The sequence below is a fragment of the Hylobates moloch genome, unplaced genomic scaffold, assembly GCF_009828535.3.
Source record: "Hylobates moloch isolate HMO894 unplaced genomic scaffold, HMol_V3 SCAFFOLD_9, whole genome shotgun sequence".
Taxonomy (NCBI): Eukaryota; Metazoa; Chordata; class Mammalia; order Primates; family Hylobatidae; genus Hylobates; species Hylobates moloch.
This window is the reverse complement of record NW_026652284.1, coordinates 13932940-13947696: the sequence shown is the minus strand read 5'-3', so window position 1 is coordinate 13947696 and position 14757 is coordinate 13932940. Positions and strand designations below refer to the sequence as shown.

Below are 14757 nucleotides of genomic sequence, written 5' to 3'. Positions count from 1 at the left end.
TCGGCACTTGCCCTGGACAGGAGGCAGTATGGCCACTGCGGGTTCCAGTTCCGATCATGACTCTACGTGTGGAACCCTGGAAAGCACCCCAGCTGCTCTGAGACGTTTTCTTGTCTGTGACGTGGGAAAACAATATTAGATGGTGGTGGTGGTGGTGGTGGTGGTAAGGTCTACTCTGCCCTCCTGTTAGGGACACTACAGGCATCTGGGTGGTATCTGCAGGAGAGTTTTGCAAACTGCCAAGCGCTTCATACAAAGACATATGGTGGCATCATGCATAATCGGGGCTTAGACTAGACTCATGGTTCCCCAAACACTTAGGGATTTCCTGAATTCTAGGCCCCACCCTGTACCTGGTGGATCAGAATCTCTAGGGCAAATGGCCCAGGAATCTGCATTTGAACCACTTCCATGGTGGTCTCCGATGCAGGTGGGTGGTGTGCAGACCCACAGGTGGGGACCCCAGGACTAGAAAGATGACTTCAGAGACCCCTACAGACCCTCAAATTCATGTTGTTTGTCCTCCCTGCAGCCCCCTCCTCACTCTGATGACAGAATATTGAAAATGTTAAAAATGAATCAAGTTTCTAGCAGCACAAAAAACCCACTGCCTGGGCTATGAGCTTTTCAATAATAACGGGAATTTTACAGAGCTGGCTGCCAGGGTAAGCCATGGCCAGGGCATCAGGACGGAGGACATGTGTGCACTCAGCAGCTCCACAGCCCTGCAGGGCACAGGGCCAGGCGGGCCCAGGTGCTGAGCCTGGCTCAGGCCCCAGCCCACCTGAGACTCCGGAAGTGGCATAAATCCTCTCCGCTTTGGGTGTGCAGTATGGATGTGGGCTCAGCGGAAGTGGCATAAATCCTCTCCGCCTTGGGTGTGCGGCATGGATGTGGGCTCAGGGGAACAGAGGGTGAAGTCGTAGTCAAGGTGGGGTGGAGGGAGGGTCCAAGTGGCCAGGGAGGGCACACCTACCTGTACAATAGGGTTGTGCAGGTTCTTCTGAACTGGGCCGGGACTGTCGCCCTATAGCCAGAGGAGAAGAGGAAGATGAAACAGCAGAGACAGGTGACACAGGAAAGCAGAGACAGCCCGTGTGGTGTGGGGCCTTCCGTGGAAGGATGCCATCCCTCAGGGGCCACCCTGCCTCTGCAGTGGGGAGCCCACCCCCCATCTCCTGAAGCAGATGCCCCCAGATGGCTTATTGATGGGGCCTGGAGTTTCCCCAGAGGCCCTGGGGTCCTCTCCTGCCCAGTCTGGCCTCTCAACCCCCAACATCTTCTGACCAACAAATTAGCCATTCCAGGGCGTCAAAGTTCCTGTCCCAATCAGTCCTCTGAGTTAGAGCTAGAGCTTGGTTAGACTTGGTGCTTTTCATAAGGAAATGTACTTTTCTAGAAATGTACTTTTATAGAAAAAGCACAAAATAAAGAATTTGGGAGACCACATAGCCTCTAGCTTCCCCCACAGCCGACACAATGAATCTCTTAGTTTGTGCAGGGGCAGGCAGGACTCGTTAGCCCTATTCACAGATATCAAGAGAGGCAGCAGACAGTCCACTACCATGGAGCTAATTAGATGCAGAGCTACAACTCGAATTGGGGGCTGTCAGATTCCTCCTGGCACAGTGCTCCTTCCAGGCAGGAGCTCCAGGGTAACTGCACACTTGGTCCTGAGCTTTGGGCTGCCCCAGGAGGGGTCTGAACTCCTTCCCTTTTTCCTAGGGAGCCTCAGACAGGTCCCTAGGACGGGCAGGTAGGACATTTCCATTGTGTTGCCAGCCCTGCCTTACGTGGGTGCGGAAGGAACCCTTACTAGCCTACGGGTGTACAAAAGCCTTCACTACATCCCAGAATCAGTCGGTCCTATCTGGAGCTCGCAGATCCTTTGGATCAAAACAGTCATTACTAGGGAGACTCCTGGTGGTTATTGCTGGAATTGCAAGCATAATGCCACGGTTCGTCAACCTTCTCCAACTTCTCTATGCTGAGTCCCTATTTCTGCTCTAAATCAGTGGCCAGAGTGTGAGAGGATGAGGCAGTCATTAGTCCAGGCTGCACTGTTCTCGCCAGTGGAGGTCAGATGCCCAAGGAAAAGGGTTACCTGTAGCTATTTTCGGGCTCTTCCTGGCTTACCTGTGTGCACACCTGTTGAGATGGGGGGATAAAAGGGGTTGAGGAAGTGAGGGAATTTAATGAACGGTAGTTTAGTCTTTAGTCTCAAGGTTTGCAAACAGATTCCATTCCGAAGGCAGCTAAGATAGTTCCACTCTGGATAGGAACATCTTTGCCAAATCTATGGGTAAAGAGAATGGGGCCTGCTCACTGAAACGCCTGTATGCAGACAACTGGCTTATCAAAGCACCCATTTCCTGGCAGCAGGCATGTGCCAAGGCTATGGTGGGCAAAAGGCTAGGGCTGGGTCAAGTGCAATTCAAGAGGCCTTTGGAGAACTCCTTCTGCAGAATGGGGTTTTTCCAGCAGCGTTTCTGCTGCCAGAGTCCCCATGGGCCCACCATGAGAAGACAAAATATGGCCGTGGGGGGAAGGTATTCTCAACTGGGATGAGAATAGTGCAGGGACACTGCTGGCTCTAGGTGTAACTCCACAGTGGTCATTCAGAATGAGAGAATGGATGTCAGAGACCCCTCCAGTGGACCACCTTCCTTGCCTTGGTTCTGTTAGTCAAGATAGCCTTTGTCACTAGGATTCTCTCCTGGGGACAAGAGAAGAACATACCGCTTCCTTAAAGCACCAGTATAAAACAGAGAATCCTGCCAGGTGCAGTGGCTCATGCCTATAATCCCAGCACTTTGGGAAGCTGAGGTGGGCAGATCGCTTGAGGTCAGGAGTTCAAGACCAGCCTGGCCAACATGGTGAAATCTCATCTCTACTAAAAATACAAAAATTAGCTGGGGGTGGTGGCAAGCACCTGTAATGCCAGCTGCTCGGGAGGCTGAGGCAGGAGAATTGTTTGAGCCTGGAAGGTGGAGGTTGCAGTGAGCTGAGACCGCGTCACTGCACTCCAGCCTGGGTGCCAAGAGCGAAACTCCATCACACACACACACACACAAATAAATAAAATAAAACAATAAAAAAGAGGATCCCAGGCCTGCACAGGGCCCCGGGCTGCAAATAACCTTCCTACTCTGAGGAGGCCACCTAAGGTCCCCGGGCCAGCGATCCCTGCCGCCCACCTCAGCAGACTGAGGCAGCTTCTCTGAAGTTTAGTCTTAGCTATTTTTATAAGCACTTTTCATTGTTATTGTGGATTGAAAAAAATGATTCCATCATTATGACTCATCTATAGGAAAGCGATTGATTTTTACACATTGATTTCCAAGCAGCACTGTTAGGTACATGCTTATTATTTGTTCTAATAGCTTTTCAAGTTATTCTCTTGAGTTTTCCAGGTAGAGAATCATGTCATTGGCAAGTAATGGTTTTGTCCAATGTGCTCACCTCGTTTCTTTTTTATTTCGCTGGTTAATAAAGTGACATTAACTGAGTTTTGGAAAAAGCCGTCTCGTGCATTTAAGGATCTAACCCTATGATGTCTGTCTTCAGGATATGGCAGAGGGGAGCCTCTGCATTATCAACTGTGTGATGGAACAAAAATTCAAGGTGGTCCCCACACCCAGACCCCAATATTTCATGTTAGAGCCTCGATATGGCTTCCAACTGTCCTCAGAAGCTCGACCCGCCTTCATTTACTCCCTCACTGTTGCAGAGCCCATCTGTCTGCCCCACTAGTCATCAAGAGCTAGGCAGCTAGGGCCTTTGCCTCCTGGGAGCTGGTGCCCAGTATGCAATCAAAAAGTGTTTGATGAAATAAGCAAAGGAAACAAACTTAGACCATATTCACACGCCTCTCCAGAGGCAATTCATACCAAGACTCTTGGGTCAGGATAGAGAGCTGGCTCTAAAGGTTAATGAGGAGGTGCTGGGGAGGCCCTGAGCTCTGGAAGGTAATGTGTGGGAGGAGAAGCCCACGGTCCCAGACAGGACCCACTGGGGCAGAGTTCCAGGCTGCGCCTGCGGCCGACCCAGGCCCGCTTCCTCTGGATTCTCCTCACCCTCCCGGACACAAGGAGCAAACGGGCCTCATTCCTTTTTCTCCCCACATCCATCGCTTCTTGCAAAAGGAAAGAACAGAACAGGAAATGCATTCGCCAGAGTGCTCCCTGGGTGGACGAGAGGAAACAGCGAGTATGGCTTCACCCCGCCACCCCCGCCCCTGCAGTTTCTGGGCAGGGCCCAGGGGCCCAGGCCCCGCTGCTGCTGGCCTTACGTTGCAGAGGGAGTGCGTCCGGTGTCGAGGGGAGTTGATGTCGCTCGGTGTGGATGACCGGTCGCCTTCGGCGGCAGATGCGTCGGAGATGACAGAGGGCTGCCGGGAGTGGCAGGGGCTCACCCTGACCGCTGGAAAGCAGGGACAGCTGGTGAGTGAGGGATGGAGAGAACGTCCTCGCCTGTGCTGCCTTGGCGGTTATTCCGCCCAACACCCCTGTTCTGCAGATGGGAACACTGAGGTGTAGAGAAGGGAAGAGACTTGCCTGGTTCTCCAACCGCCCCCCCACCGCCCACTCCACAGCTCCACACGTTCCCACAGAGCAGCTGCTGGGAAGAACCTCCCATAGCCTCTGGATCCAATGAACCCTCCTCCACCAACGTGAATGAGGAGAAGACGTGGAAGTTTTCAAGTCTTCTCATTCCAAGTTCAAGTCTCCTCATTTCCAAGTCCAATATAGGAAAGTGCTTGATGTTTATATATTCATTTCTAAGGAGCACCGTGATGCATTAATACTTGAGTACTCCATGACTCTGCTCACATGCTCCCACCACCTGGACATTCCTAGACCTGGTGCAATCCTAACCACTGCCCCAAATCGGTTTCCCAAATGAGAAACCTAAAGGCCACCACCACTTTCTCTCTTTCTCCCATATCCCACATCCAATCGGCAGCAGCAGCTCCAAAACATCACCCCAAATCTGCCTGCTTCTCTCTCACCACATTGCCACCACTGACTCTCGCCTGGAAGACCACACGGCCTCCCAGTGGGTCGCGTTGACTCACTCTACACACCAGAGCATGAGCCAACAGCATCTCATCTCTCTTCCTCCTGGCCTCCGAGGTGGCCTGATGTGCCACGGCCCTGCCTACCCCAGCAGCCTCGGCTCGAGCCACATTAGCCTTCTGACTGCCTGAGACAGGCCATGTCCCCCTGCCTTGGTCTCTGCCATTCCTGTTGCCCATCAGGGGCACTGTCATCCTCCAGGTCTCAGCCTGTCCCAGGAGGCCTTCCCCAGTAATCCGCTCTCCCTACCCTGTCTTGTTAGTTCTCATCAAAGTGCTTGTTTTTGGCTGGGCATGGTGGCTCACGCCTGTAGTCTCAGCACTTTGGGAGGCCGAAGAGGGAGGACTGCCTGAGCCCAGGACCTCGAAACCAGCCTGGGCAACACAGCAAGACTCCATCTCTCAAAAAAACCAAAAAAAAAGTGCCTGTTTTCTGTTGATTTTTCTCCTTGTGCTAATTACAATCTGTCATCGTTCTGCTTGTTATTTATTTATTTATTTATTTATTTTTGAGACAGAGTCTTGCTCTGTTGCCCAGGCTGGAGTGCAGTGGTGTGTTCTTTGCTCACCACAACCTCCACCTCCCGGGTTCAAGCGATTCTCCTGCCTCAGCCTCCTGAGTAGCCGGGATTACAGGTGTGCACCACCAAGTCCGGCGAAGTTTTGTATTTTTAGTAAAGACGGGGTTTCACTATGTTGGCCAGGCTGGTCTCGAACTCCTGACCTCGTGATCTGCCCACCTCAGCCTCCCAAAGTGCTGGGATTACATGCGTGAGCCACTGCACCCGGCCTGCTTGTTATTTAATAGTATATTTACATGTTATATCTGTAACACTGACAACATCTGCTCTGTGAGGGTGGGCACCCTGGATGTCTTATCCTGTTGAATCCCAGAGCTCATGGTGCCTGGCACATAGTAGGTACTCAATCAATAGTGGTTGAATGAAAGGTCCAGATCAGAAGCCACAGCTCAGAAGCCCTTCCAAGTCCCCAGCAGGTTGCTCTCCTGTCTGCAGGCATTGGCACTGGATGGAGAAAGCACCTTTTGTTTGACAAGACTGGCTAAGCACCTACTATGTGCAGGCAGCATGCCAGCAGGTGGGGTTGCATTCCTGCAAAACACAGTCCTTGCCACCAATGGCCATATGCTCTAATACAGAAGATGGGTGGCTGAAGGAGCCCTGGCTTTGGAGTCAGTTCCAATCTGGGTGAGTTTACCCTACAGGCTGTGTGACCTTGGGCATCCTCCCTGGCCCCTCTGAGCCAGGTTTGTTATGTGTAACATGGGGATGGATGCCAGTGGTACCAATCCCAGAGAGTAGCCGCATGTATGATGTGCCTACCACAGTGCCAGGCACTGGACAGGTGAGAGGAGTCATGTGACAAATGCATCAACAGCAAACCCGAGGCAGGGTAAGAGGTGCTCTGACGCAGGTGAGCACACAACTTTACAGGAGCATAGAGGACACAGGGGAGAGAGTACGGAAGGCTTCCTGGAGGAGGGGGTGTCTGATAAAATGCATGGAGATGGTTGTATGTGAGACAGATACTATGGAGGAGGAAGGGCCCAGAGGGCAGATCCATCAGCCTGTCCAGGCTTTCCCAGACCAGAGCCAGCTCCATTGAGGAGAGGCCCTGAAGAGGCAGACGAGGATGACCAGGAGTCTGCTGCCCTCACGTGATTCAGAAACTGCCCAAGCCCTGTCTGCCTTCAAATTGTACCTCTGCCCTCCTGCTGCCCTGGGGCTGGGCCCAAAGCCAGGACAGCTGGCTGCATGGCTGGGCTGTGAGACTCTGAACAAGTGGTGGCCTTCTCTAGGTCTCAGTTTTCCTGCCTGACGAGGACGCTGGCCCCGAGCAGTTTTATTATAAGCTATTCCGCCTCTGAGTCGAGGCTTTGAAGGCCAGAGCTGCCCACCCTTACCCCAAAAAAGTCACACCACCTTGGGTCAGACAGTGAAGGGAGGGCTGCTGTCCCACTCAGTGGGAGAGGAAGACTCTGAATTTGCTTACTGTCTGGGTTCTCAAAGTCCCCTGTGTCACCTATCAATGATGACAACAACGGTGATGATGATGATGATAATGATAATAGCAGCTAATATTTACCCAGCTCTGACCATGATCCCAGCCCCATTCCTGCAGTTTTATACATTTCATCTTCACGACAGCCCCATGAAGTAGGTAAAGGAAGTCTCAGCAAACACCTTTAATGTACGTTGTGTGCTAAGAGCCTAATGCCCTTTTTACACATGGGGAAACTGAGGCCCCCGGCCAAGGTCATGGGTCATGCCCCTAGTAAGCAGCAGGGCTAGAGTTGAACCCAGCAGTCGGAATCCAGGGCCTGTGCCTCTTCATCCCACTGACTCACCTACACTCCCCAGCTGTACCCTTGACAGGCAATAGCAGGGCCTGCTGGCGACTCCCTGATCAGCCTGCCGGCCCCTTATGGGTCAGGGCTGTGTCTGACTCATCTCCTGCAGCTCCAACGGCCAGCCCAGCCTGCAGCCTTCACAGTGACCAGCTCTTACCTCTGGTGCATTGGCTGCTGCTGGCTGCCTGTTTCCAACCTGCATCTATCACATAAGGGCAACTACTTGCAGAAGGGACAGAGAACAGAGCAAGGTGGCCTGCAGATGTGCAACAGGACAGTGAGGGGTTTGGAGCCCGTTCCATGCGCAGTAGGTGCAGATGCTGCCCAGAGGCCAGACTTCCCTGCCGGGTGCCTGGAGCAAACACCTGTGACACTGACATCAGCCCCTCTTGGATGCCCTGTGATTGGCCAGAGCTGTCAATCAAGGAGCTCTGCTGCCTCCCCTGCCAAAGGATGCCCATGTGATTCTGATGTGGCCAGAGTCTTTCTCTGGGATTTGCTATGGACACAGGGGGAAGATATAGTTTTTCTTTCTTAAGACTTGAGCTGTGAGGGTCTTAAACATCTGGAACTGCAGGGGACTATTTTACCTTCTTGCAGAAAGAGACAGCCTAAAGATGAAGCCAAAAGGAGGTGGGCAGAGCTAAGAGATGAGAGACATGCTCAGAGGGACCCAGATAGTGCTTGAACCTCTGGATCCAGCTACGTCTGCTGTCCATCTCTTAGATTTTTCAGTTACATGAGCCCAAGGTCTCTGTCCCATACCCCCTAAGCTGCTGTAGTATGAACCAAGAAGCTGCCTCTCCCACTGGGTCAGATGCTGTGAAGCCCCTCGGAGTCGTGGCGGGGCCGGGCCAGGGCAGGACTCACCTTGCCGGTCTGCAGGGTGAGGGGGGTGTGAGTGGTAGAGAGTCTGTTGACTCTGCCGGATGGCTGCGGTCAGCGGGAGGTCCGCCTGCACCACCCACTCCTGGTTGCCGTTGAGCACCGTCTCGCCTGGCATGGCGAGGGAATGCCGCTTGGGGACGTCCTTGGTCAGAGTAGCTAAGGACTGTTTGGCCTGGAGAGAGCAGGAAGACAGGAAGAAGAAGTCATGATCAAGGGGACCTCTTGGCCGGCTGCTCGGCACCACCCACCGCCATGGGGAGAAAGCCCCGATCCTCTGCACCGGGTATTGCTGGCTCTGCGAGTGTCAATTGGTAAGTTAAGCGCCCGCCCTGCAGCCGTGTGAGGGAGGAACTGTCGTTCTCCCCATTAGACAGCTGGAGGCACGAAGGCACGGAGAGGTGTGGAGCCTGCCTTGGGATCCCACAGCTCAGAAGTGGCAGAGCGAGGATCAAATCCAGACAGACCAAGCTCCCAAGAACTGTGCCTGGGCCTGGCTACCTCATCACACAACTCTAGGGGGCGCTGCTTACATAAACATGGTCCCTCTTGGTCTCCCCATCTCATATAGCGGGATCCTAAAGTTCAGAATGGTAGAGTAACTTGCTCAGAGTCGCACAACAAGTAGAAGAAGTGGAGTTGAACCCATTTCTGTCTGACTTTTTGTACGCATTTGTGTCAAGTTAACTCACCTGAGAGCTAACCTGGGGGTTACCCATCAAGAGCAAAGTGAGACCACAAATAGAGGGGTTCCAAGAACACTCCTTTTTTTTTTTTTTTTTTTTTTTTTTTTGAGATGGAGTTTCACTCTGTTGCCCAGACTGGAGTGCAGTGGCTCAGCTCACTGCAACCTCTGTCTCCCGGGTTCAAGCAATTCTCCTGCCTCAACCTCATGTGTAGCTAGGATTATAGGCATGTGCCACCATGCCTGGCCAATTTTTGTATTTTTAGTAGAGACAGGGTTTCACCATGTTGGCCAGGCTGGTCCCGAACTCCTGACCTCAAGTGATCCACCTGCCTCAGCCTCCCAAAGTGCTGGGATTACAGGTGTGAGCCACTGTGCCCGGCCCCAGGAACACTCTTCCCACCCATTCTTTTGGATTCTCCAAGGACTAGCCAGGATTCAAGTACGATTGTAAGAAAAAGGTGTTTTGGCTCCCATTAGTTTAACTCCTTGCAAGGTTGAAGGCTGCTTCATCTCCCTTTCGCAAGGTTTTGCCAGAGAACAGCCATGTGCATCTTCTGCAGAACTAGCGAGGAGATGGGCAGGTGCACGATCAGCCTACACGACCACCTCCTTCTTGAATGCAGGCTGGGGACAGGCAGATCCTAAGCCCAGCTCTCAGGAGCCCACGCCAAGAACATGTAGGACAGGAGGGAGCCCAGGGACAAGTGTGGGGCTGAGCTGGGGCCGGGAGGCCGCCTCGACTGGTCACACAGGTCTTCCTTTCTCTGCCCAGTGTCTGAGACCTCTTTCAGCTGTGTTATCTCCCCCTAGAATATGTGGGGTTTTATTAGAAGTGATCTCAAATTCTTTTGGGGAGAAAAACAGCAAGTATTAGAAATGTGTTACTGCATATTATTTTCTTTTTCTTCTTTTATTTTTTTTTGAGATGGAGTCTCGCTCTGTTGCCCAGGCTGGAGTGCAGTGGCGCGATCTCAGTTTACTGCAACCTCTGCCTCCCAGGCTCAAGCAATTCTCCTGCCTCAGTCTTCCGAGTAGCTGGGATTACAGGCGCCTGCCACCATGCCCGGCTAATTTTTTTGTATTTTTGGTAGAGACAGGGTGGCACCATGTTGGCCAGGCTGGTCTCGATCTCCTGACCGCAAGTGATCCACCCGCCTCAGCCTCCCAAAGTGCTAATGCACTTTCTTTTCACCACAGTCATTTTCTACTCCTGATTGGCTCCGTGGGCTCATGACAGGGCAGAGGAGACAGGAAGAGGCCCAGGGGTCCCCTGCACTGAGGTTTTGGGTGAACACTGATGTTTCTGGGGTAGCTGCAGATGGCAGAGCCACTGTGAGTGCTGGCTTTGCCTCTCATGTGAACACAGATTAACAACAAAAAAGTCCATCTCATCTCTCCACAACCTTTCCAACCTTGCCCCAGGCCTGGAGTTCTTCCTGGCAGAGCAGGGATTCTTGAGAAAGGGTCCCACCAAGAAACGGACAGTCCTTGGCCTAATGCCTGATGCACCCCCCTCATCACATCGACCAGCTGTGTTATTTTAGACAAGTCACTACCTCCTCTGAGCCTCAGTTTCCCCACCTGTATAGTGAAAAGCCTGGACAAGTGATCTTCAGGGCTCCTTCCAGCTCGGACACCCTAGAAATCTGTGAAATCACTTCCCTCCCACTGCCAGCTTCCAGGGAATAGAAATCCATACCGCAGAGGCTAAGCTGAGGGTGTCAGCCTTGCCCCCCCCAACCTGGCTTGCCCCTGCTCTGGCCGAGAAAACCACCTGTGCTCTGCCACCCTCACGCGCTCCGTGCAACAGTGCTGGGTTGCAGGAAGGGAGTTCGGGATTATCTGTGCTCAACAGATAAGAAACCAAAACTCAGAGAGGTTCAGTGACTTCTCCAGTGGGCACAACATCCAACCTGGGTACCAAACCCTGGTGTCTGACTGGGAGCCCAGTGTGGTTTCCCCTAAGCCCAAGTTCCTGTGGGGCAAGAAAACAACCAGCACAAATGATGTGGGCCAGTCCTGTCTGCTCACCAGAGTCCCCAGCACCTGGCCTGGGGTTCGGCACCTCCTGGACGCATGCCGTGAGAACCTGCAGGATAAATGGAAGCAGGTCCCTGCTTCACAGAGCCTTTGTTGTGTTGATGGCCCAGGGAACAGCTCTGTTGTCCTACTGCAAGAACAATGGGGTAACTTTTCTGTTTAAGGAAGGAGTGAAGCTGGGTGTGTCTCGAGCCTCTGTACACCTGCAGCAGACCCAGCATCAGGGAGACCCACACTTCCTGAACCACCACACCCAGCCCAGGTGAGTCGGTGGTTGCATCTGCCTTCCCTCCAGGTGTGCGTGCACACAGCCTCCTGGCCCTCCACACTGCTACACTCGCAGTCTTAAGGGGATGCCCCACTCCCTTGCTTCCTCCTGCCCAGTCCATCTGGCTGCCCAGAGAGTGGGGCTCGGGAAAAATAAGCACCCAGACTGGTCTGCCATCATGCGGGAATGAACCCTCAGCTCCCCCTCCTGCAAACACTCCCAGCCACATGCACAGGAAGCACAGGATTGTACAAGCCAGCACCTGAAACAGGCAGTCCTTGGAGGGAGCATGGGAGGGAGTGAGGAAGAGGCCTGGGCGGGGTGGCTCTCCCAAACCCATCGGCTTCCTTCTCCCAGGCGGGGCCTCATCTCTGTCTGGGCCTGGGAGTGGCATCTTCCATCTCAGTAGGCAGCTTGACATCCTTGTTACCTGACAATTGGGAGGTCCCCTACAGCTGGTCCTTCAGAATGGGGTGGCTGTACCTGTGAGTTCTGAAGCACAGGGATCTCTCAAACTGTCCACTCTGCCCATTCAGGATTATAAGCTTCGAAGGCAGAGCTACAATGGAGAGGAACTGTGGATGACGCGTGTGAAGTCTCATCTAAAATACATGCACCTGCTTGCACACCCATGTACCCATACACATGCACATGTATACACATACATACACACATGCACACACATACACACATGTATATGGACTGATATGGTTTGGCTGTGTTCCCACCCAAATCTCATCTTGAATTGTAGCTCCCATAATCGCCGCATGTCATGGGAGGGACCTGGTGGGAGGTAATTGAATCATGGGGACAGGTTTCTCCCGTGCTGTTCTTGTGATAGTGAATAAGTCTCCCGAGATCTGATGGTTTTATAGAAGGCAGTTCCCCTGCACACGCTCTCTTGGCTGCCGCCATGTAAGACGTGCCTTTGCTCCTCTTTCACCTTTCACCATGATTGTGAGGCCTCCCCAGCCATGTGGAACTGCGAGTCCATTAAGCCTCCCTTTCTTTAAAAATTACCCAGTCTCGGGTGTGTCTTTATCAGCAGCATGAGGAGAGACTAACACACACACACACACACACACACACACACACGTACACACACACACGTATTAGATCCTCTCCTGTGGCAATTGACACATTTCTCTGACTAATCTCCTCCATTAAATACAATTTAACGCTGGGAACTCCCCTTGGGTTCTGACTCTTCTCTTCTCCTCTCTGAGCCTCCAGCCTCTTCCAAGCACTCGGAACTTGGAACGTCAAGCTCCTGGGAATTGTTAACTTGACACAAATGCGTCCATTTGACAAAAGTCAGACAGAACTGGGTTCAGACTCCATTTCTCCCACTTAACTTGTGTGTAAACTTCAGCAAATTACTCCATCGTTCTGAACTTCAAGGTCCCACAATATAAGATGGTGAAACCAAGAGGGACCATGTTTATGTAAGTGGTGCCCCCTGGAGTTGTGTGATGAGGTGGCCTGGCCCTGGCACAGTTCTTTGGAGCTTGGGCTCTGTCTGGATTTGATTCTGGCTCTGCCACTCTGAGCTGTGGGATCCCAAGGTAGGCTCCACACCTTTCTATGCCTTCATGCCTCCAGCTGTCTAACAGGGATAATGACAGTTCCTCCCTCACATGGTTGCTAGGGAGAGTGCTTGGTCCAGGGTAAAAATACCCAATAAATATTAGCGATTGTTATTAAAGAGTCTCTATTTCACAAGCAGGGATGATGTGAGGAGTAATTCACACCAGGGTCAAGGATCCGGTCTGGCCCACTGTCTCAGAGCAGCCATAGTGCTCAGTTAGGATTACTTACGCGCTCCCTGAGCCTGGGCAGTGAGACCCATGAGGCAGAAAGGGGAGATGGCAGCACAGGGCCCTGCCCTCACCCACCTTTTGGCTGGGGCCAATGGCAGTTCCTGTTGACCAGGAGGGCCTGAGGTTCCGCTGATCCGGAGGCCACAATGCACCCATCACATCTCCCACATCAGAGAGCAAGTCTGGCCCTGCAGGCATGCTGTGCCCGGAAACCGAATCTTCTACCAGGTCCTTCAGAAGATGAGTGCTTGTCTAGGGAATGTTTCTCTGGGGTAAAGACTGGGAGGATCCCGAGGCAGGAGCCTCTGAGCAGACACCGGAAGGCTGGTGCTCCTGTGCGGATGGCACATTGTGCCAAATGGGCACTGAGCGGGCACAAGGCCACCTTCTTCCCATGCTTCATAAACACATCCTGTGGCACAGCTAAGTTCTTCTCCTTGGGGGGAAGCCGGCTGGGACCCTCTTTAACAGATCTCAGGAGGTACAGGTGGGAGCAGGTCCAGCAGGGAGGCACTGGTGTGAGCTGATGAGGCAAATATGGGCCACAACACCAAGGACCAATGACCAAGGACCAAAGACCAAGGACCAATGCAGGCTCTGGCTGTGGAGGGGAGGCTCCTGTGGGGGCAACGACAGGCGTGGCTCAGGTGGGCTCAGGATTGGGCAGACCCTGCCCTCATGCAGGGCGGCAGGCCCCCCACCACTCCGGGTTCAGACCCAGCCTAGGAACTGGCTTGGCAAGGGCTGGTCCAAATGTTCCAAGAAGGTGGTGGCCAGGGGCCTGGAGGTGGCACATTTGGGGCAGACTGCTTTCGTTGCAGCTAAGAATGGGCACAAGGGACATGGACTCAGAGCGTGGCCATTAAAAAGGAACCTGAGGCTTGGCCAAACCCTCCTGCTTCTCCGCCCGCTCATCCTTCACAGTCCCTGCCTCTCCTCTGGGCCTGTGGTGGCTGTCATTTTTACAGATGAGGAAACTGAGGCAGGAAAAGGTTAAAGGTGACATGTGCGAGGTCAAATACTGATAAGTGGAACAGGCATGAGAATCCATGTCTCTTCCTCCCCAGTGAGGTCTGAGGACAGGGTGGCTCTAGAGCAACCTCAGCACAGAGCTGTGAATGCTGACCGAGTTCTGCTGTGTGCCTGTCCGATTCACCCACTGCCTCATTTCCCTGCACTGTCACTCTAGGGGGAAGGTTCTACTCTACTCTACTCTACTCTACTCTACTCTACTCTACTCTACTCCACTCCACTCCACTCCACTCCAACTCTACTCTACTCTACTCTACTCTACTCTACTCTACTCCACTCTACTCTACTCTACTCTATTCTATTGAAATGGAGACCTACTCTACTGTATTCTACTCTACTCTACTCTATTCTATTCCATTCTGATGGAGTCTCACTCTGTCATCCAGGCTGGAGTGCAATGGTGTGGTCTCAGCTCACTGCAACCTCTGCCTCCTGGGTTCAAGGGTTCTCCTGCCTCAGCCTCCCGAGTAGCTGGGATTACAGGCGCTCCCCATCATGCCTGGCTAATTTTTGTATTTTTAGTAGAGATGGGTTTCACCATGTTGGCCAACCTGGTCTTGAACTCCTGACCTCAGG

General features: G+C 52.9%; 1 protein-coding gene across 5 annotated transcripts in view; it reads right to left on the bottom strand.

Annotated features, from left to right (window-relative positions):
- Positions 1–14757, bottom strand: part of KAZN (kazrin, periplakin interacting protein) — a 1219269-nt gene that overhangs the window by 50306 nt on the left and 1154206 nt on the right. For 4 of the 5 annotated variants that reach the window (XM_032758995.2, XM_032758993.2, XM_032758998.2 and 1 more), the window contains 3 exons: positions 8319–8508; positions 4292–4422; positions 977–1027 (listed from right to left, as the gene is read on the bottom strand). In XM_032758995.2, coding sequence (XP_032614886.2) covers positions 977–1027; positions 4292–4422; positions 8319–8508 — 372 coding nt within the window. The remainder of the gene's footprint in view (positions 1–976; positions 1028–4291; positions 4423–8318; positions 8509–14757) is intronic. The other variant, XM_032758997.2, reaches the window with a different exon arrangement.